Source organism: Scomber scombrus, chromosome 1, assembly GCF_963691925.1.
Source record: "Scomber scombrus chromosome 1, fScoSco1.1, whole genome shotgun sequence".
NCBI classification, from domain to species: domain Eukaryota; kingdom Metazoa; phylum Chordata; class Actinopteri; order Scombriformes; family Scombridae; genus Scomber; species Scomber scombrus.
This window is the reverse complement of record NC_084970.1, coordinates 37,005,522-37,011,405: the sequence shown is the minus strand read 5'-3', so window position 1 is coordinate 37,011,405 and position 5,884 is coordinate 37,005,522. Positions and strand designations below refer to the sequence as shown.

General features: G+C 40.1%; 1 protein-coding gene across 1 annotated transcript; it reads right to left on the bottom strand.

Annotated features, from left to right (window-relative positions):
- Positions 1 to 3,127: 3,127 nt before the first annotated feature.
- On the bottom strand, positions 3,128 to 5,285 carry LOC133987169 (stathmin-4-like; the record flags this gene model as incomplete). The annotated part of the gene is made up of 5 exons (XM_062426487.1): positions 5,222 to 5,285; positions 4,990 to 5,085; positions 3,785 to 3,984; positions 3,275 to 3,439; positions 3,128 to 3,163 (listed from the first exon to the last, which is right to left on the bottom strand). Coding segments are annotated over exons 1-5 (510 nt in total), but the record flags the coding sequence as incomplete, so codon positions are not given.
- Between the last annotated feature and the right edge of the window lie 599 nt (positions 5,286 to 5,884).

Below are 5,884 nucleotides of genomic sequence, written 5' to 3'. Positions count from 1 at the left end.
GAGGATAAATGAGAATCGCTGCTCCTGGGTCAAATTGGCCCTGTGGCCTGTTTTGACTGTTCCTTCTTACCTCCCTTACTTCATTCCTTCCTTTCCTTCCTCCCCCTACCTTCCCCCATCCTTCTTTCTTCTTTCCTCTGTCCTTCCTTCCTCCCTTCCTCTTTTCCTTTCTCCTTCCCTCCCTCCTACCTTCCTTCCTTCCTTCTTTCTTCCGTCCTTCCTTCTTTCCTTTCCTACCTCCCTTCCTTCTTTTCTTTCCTTCCTCCTTCCTCCCTCCTTTCCTTCCTTCCTTCCTCTCTCCTTTCCTCCTTTCCTTCCTTCCTTCCTTCCTTCCTTCCTTCCTCACATCTTTTTATTTGATCATTAGTTCAGACATTAAAACAGGTTTTTGGTTTTTTTAAATCCTCCAAATTAAACTCCAGATTCAAACGACACATAGCAGCATTTTTCTAATCTTTCCACATTAAGCCGTCACACATCGACAGCGTCGTGGTTAAGGTCTGAGTAGGTTTAAGGAAAATGGTGTAAACATACTGCTGAGTCATGTTTCAGTCATTTATGTCACTTAAGATTCATTTTAAATGAGGTTTTTCTACTTCTGGAACAGCGTTTAGGTTCAGGTTTCACTTCAGCTCTCTGTAAAGATGTTTATTTCATCGTTAGCCACGTAGCTCCTCTATGAACGACTGTATCTGGTGTTTGAGTCAAATCTGAATGTATAGAAATCGGTTAATAACCATCATGAAGAAGATGTTTGTAGTTTCATACAGATGCCATCAAACAGCCAGACTTCACTGATCAAACCTTTCTGGATGTGGTTTTACAGTGATTGTAATGATCTAAACTGTCCAGCAGGTGGAGCTGTTTCCCTCCTTCTCATCCAGGACGGAGTCGAACAGCCGATGGTTTTATTGGCGGGAACATCGTAGACGAAGAAGACGAGAAGCCAGATCGTCTGTTTTCTGGTCACGTTTCCTTTGTGTTTGTTCGAGTCCGGTTTGTTTTGGTTTGGTTGGGTTAGATTGAATCCTTGGTACAAACACAGTCACACACACTTGGCACTGTTGGCATGGCAACAAAGCACAGTAAAACCCCTGTGAACCATCTCAAGATGACCGAAATCTGCAGCGTCCTCAAGTTTCAGAGCTTCTCTCGTTAGAAACAGTTTATCTCATTAAAAACAGTCCTGGTGTACAGAGGAGGTCCAACGGCCGGACTCGGTCCTCTCTTCCTCCTCCTCCTCCTCCTCCTCCTCTTCCTCCTCCACCTATTCTTCTTTTTCTTCTTCTCTTACTCTTTTCAGAGTCACTTCCAGTCAGTCTCCCAGTCGGAGCAACGCCGGCTTTCCCGGCTAATCAACTCTCAGCTCATCAGCCCATTAAAATGGCTTCCAAATAAAGTTCAGCTTGTGTTGTGATCAGGCCATCAAGACACCTGGAAGACAGCAGGAGTTCACGGTTAGCTCACTGATAACACATGCTAACATTAGCCACTACACACAGCAGGAAGTCCAAATAGTCTTGTTATTTAATGGAGAAAACCAACTAATTTTTTAACATGAATCCCAATAAAGCTTGTTATTTATTTGAGTGCAGGTTTTATTAACCAACCCTCATGTAACGCTGCAGTGTTTTAACATGATGCACATTTTGTGTTTATACAAGTTTAAACAGCTCATCACTGACAGTTTGGTCCTTTTCTATCAGGATAAACAGGAGAATATTTAACTATAAGGCCAAATGTATGTAGACTAAACACTTCCCTGGTTTATAACCCTTTTCCTAGTCTGGTATGAAAGAACTTGACAGATCTACAAAGAGACTTCAGCCCATAGAAAGGCATAATTCAACACTTTGGGACACATTTACACTCACTGAGCTCTTTATTAGGAACAGCTGCACAATCTAATGCAATCCAATCCATGTTGACATCAACTTTATGTTTATTATTGAGGTCATACTGAGTGGTGGTGTACTAAAGTGTATTATATTGAAAAAGTGTTCCTAATATTTTGTCCACATTGTATTTTATTTATAATTTTAATTTATTCACTAAACATTTTTTAAGAGAAAGATAAAAACTTTTTCTCTTCACTTTAGCTTTTCATTAACTTTCCTATCAGCTACTACTGCACTTCTTTTAATAGTTGCATTTTACTTGATTTTATATATTGTTTTTATTCTATGTTTTTGCAACTTTTACTATGAACTATTTTTATTATTTTTATTCATATTCCGTCTTCTTTGGTTATTATCTGTTTGTCTTTTGTTGTGTAATACTGTGTATGTATCTATGTGTATTTATGTGTATTTATGTGTATTTATGTGTATTTATGAATGTGTGTATGCATTGACTGTGAGCTGTGAGATGAATTTCCCCAATGAGATTAATAAAGCATCAATCAATCAATTTTATATTACGTTAATGTTTTTATGTCTTTCGTCTTTCTTTTCTCTTCCTTTTTTAACAGCTCTATCCTCCTTTTATGTGAAGCACTTGCTGATGTAATTTCTTTTTTGTTGTAAATCACTTTAAGCAGCATTTACTGTATGAAAGCTGCCTTACAAATAAAGTTATTATGAGGGAGGCAAACTATGAGGAGCACTTTTCACTATGACCTCAATAATATAACATAAAGTAGAATTATCACCTTTCTGACAATGTAGAATTTATAGCAAAGCAGTTGTATTATGTTGCACAGATGTTTCTGATAAAGTGGTAGATGAGTTTATATCCGCTCAGGTGAATCTAAATCTCATGTTTGTGAGTTCAGTACAGAGCTGGAGTCAGGATGTAGTTAGCTTAGCTTAGCATAAAGACTAGAAGCAGGTGCGAACAGTTAGCATGTCTCCATCCAAAGTTCAAAAATACACCAACATCTGTAAAGTCCCTGATTAACATGATGTATTCTGTTTGTTTTCAACTTTAATGAAAACACAAACATGAGATTGAGAAGCAGCACGTGTCCCAAAATGTCAAATTATTCCCTTTCAGAGCCTTTTTTCCTTTTTAAACCTCTTTTATATTTGTTATAGGACCACTGTCTTCATATTTTGTCTCAGTACATCTACCCAGAATCCCCCCTCCTCCTCCTCCTCCTCCTCCTCCTCCTCCTCCTCCTCCTCCTCCTGCAGCTCATCCTCACCTCCACACTGTGCTTATCCTGAAAGACACAAACACAAACAACACATTAGAGATTCATTCATCTGGAACACAATGTGAAACATCTCAGTGAGTTAGAGACAGAAGGAGGAGTTAAAACCAGCGTCCTCACCTCCTCCTGCAGCCGCTCCTGTGAGGCGTTCAGGTGCATCTGTCGCTGCTCCTTGTCGGCGTCGGCGCGGTGCTCCTGACGCTCTTTGGTCTGAGCTTTCTGAGCCACTTCACGCTCGTGCTCCCTCCTCTCCGCCAAGTGCTTCAGCATCTCTGCTTCGTGACACTAGAAGAAGAAAGTTTACAGTGTTAACCCTCCTGTTGTCCTCGAGTCAAGGAAGGAAGGGAGGAAGGAAGGGAGGAAGGGAGGAAGGGAGGAAGAAGGAAGGAAAGGAGGGAGGGAGGAAGGCAGGAAGATGGAAGGAAAGGAGGAAGGGAGGAAGGAAGGAAGAAGGAAGGAAGGAAGAAGGAAGGAAAGGAGGAAGGGAGGAAGGAAGGAAGAAGGAAGGAAGGGAGGAAAGAAGGAAGGAGGGAGGGAAGAAAGAGAGAAGGTGGGAGGGAGGAAAGGAAGGAAGGAAGGAAGGAAGGAAGGAAGGAAGGAAGGAAGGAAACACAGTGCAGTAGTACTGACCTTCCTCCTCTCCTGAGCAGCGTCCAGCTTCTTCTGGATCTCCTCCAGTGAAGGTTTCTGGCGAGGCGGCGTCGTCAGCTCGGGTCCGCCGTCGAAGGTCGGAGGCTTCAGGATGACCTCGAAGGCCTGACCGCTCGTCCGCTTGCTCAGCTCGATCACCTCCATGTCCCGGATGTTACACAGGTTCAAGTCCACCACGCCTGCAGAGAGAAGAGAGGAGAAGAGAAGAGAGGACAACATGAGTGAGGTGAATAAATCTGTTGTTCTATGTTGTTTTAATGACAACAGGAAAAGTTTCAGGTTGTAAAACTACAACTCAAAGATGTAATTTAGAGGATAATTCTACTTTTATAAGTTAGTTTTCTGACTTAAATCTCTTTGGACATTGTTCTCTTACACAACATGCAGATGAGAGAAGATCTGAGTTGATGAAACATATCATTAACATGCTTTAAAGTATTATCTGACACTCAAAGTAATTAACTTAACCAGCAGCAGTGAATGACTTGATGAGACTTATTGTGCTTTTTGACTCTTTGTTTTGCTTCTCAGGTTTCTCTACCTTAGTGGTGAAGTAAAGTTGGACCTTTTTCACCAATGTAGACTCTACTCAAGGCCTTTTCTTTTCCTTTTTGATCCTTATAGGTGGAGTTTGGCAATACTATTTGATATGGATTGAGAAGATTTTCACTTTTAGTGCAATTTACTTGTAATTTATGGATTTGCATTAGTAGAATGTGTTTATTACCAGAATATATTGAACTAGTTGGACCAAAACACTGTTAACTAAAGCTCAACTTCTAGATTTCTTCCTAAGCTCTCCTCACATTTTGTAACATTTAGGTCATGTGATGACAACTGAGAAACCCCTCTGACACTGATGAAGTAAAATACAGATGAAAGCTCAGTAAGTCAGTAAGTGGATCTTGAGTTAATAACTTTTAGTGTAAATACAGTTTCCAACTTTTAAACTTTGTCTGACATCAGTTTGATAATCAGAATAATAAAGTAGAGTAGAGTAGAGGTGAGTACAGTACAATAAAGTAGAGTACAGTAAAGTAAAGGTAGAATAGATCAGAGTAGAATAAAGTAGAATAAAGTAGAATAAAGTAAAGTAGAGTACAGTACAGCACAGTAAAGGTAGAATAGATCAGAGTAGAGTAGACTACAGTAGAATAAACAGACTACAGTAGAGTGATACTGACCTTCCTTCTTGTTGGAGCTGGTCTCTAGGGGTTTGGGGAGGATGCAGGAGCAGAAGAGAGACACCAGGGGGAGCTCTCGCATCTTTTCCCTGTAAGCTGCAAAATGTAGAACAAAAATAAATAAATAATCAGCACTGCAGGTGATGTTCCTGCACAGGCTCAAACTAATGCTGAACACATCATATTAATACCAAAGTGATCAATAATCAATAATCAATAATCAATAACTTACCTGCTAGAGTCATTTTGCTGCTGCTGTAGTTTTCTTGCAAAGACACTGTGGTGAGGTAGAGTCTGTTCCTGAGGACAGAGACAGATGAGCTCAGTTATTCTCTGCTATCTGTGAATATGTGAGGTTTGTTTTGCCCTGAGTGAAGTCTGTCAGGCACAGAGACGCCTCAGCTTCTCCTGCAGGAGCATCTGCTGCCTGTCAGCCTCAACTCAGGGATATAAAACACACTCATCTACTCTGTATGTCTGTTTAAAAAGCAGAAAGAAAGAGGGAATAAAGAGTTTAAGCATGACATTTTAATCTCCTGGAGTTATCTCACTGTAGGATTTGGCTTTAAAGTTGTTTTGGCATTTATTCACCATATAATGACGTCGTTTTCTATCTTTAATGCATCTTTTTGTCAATTGTTAAAGTTTGCAATTTGCACTTTTCTACATTAATCAAAATATATCTACAAGTTTTATTCTGTATGTTCTTTCTAAACTTTCTGTTTCCATGCTGAATAATCATTTAAAGGTCAGATGTTGAGCTTGTTTCTACTTTTAAATGAGCAATAAGTGAGTCATACATATGTGACTCTGAACTGATTCTGATTCAGCCTCCAATCGTGACTTTAAGAGAGATTAAAATCGTTGTTGCAGAGAGGGAAGTGTGAACCAGCGA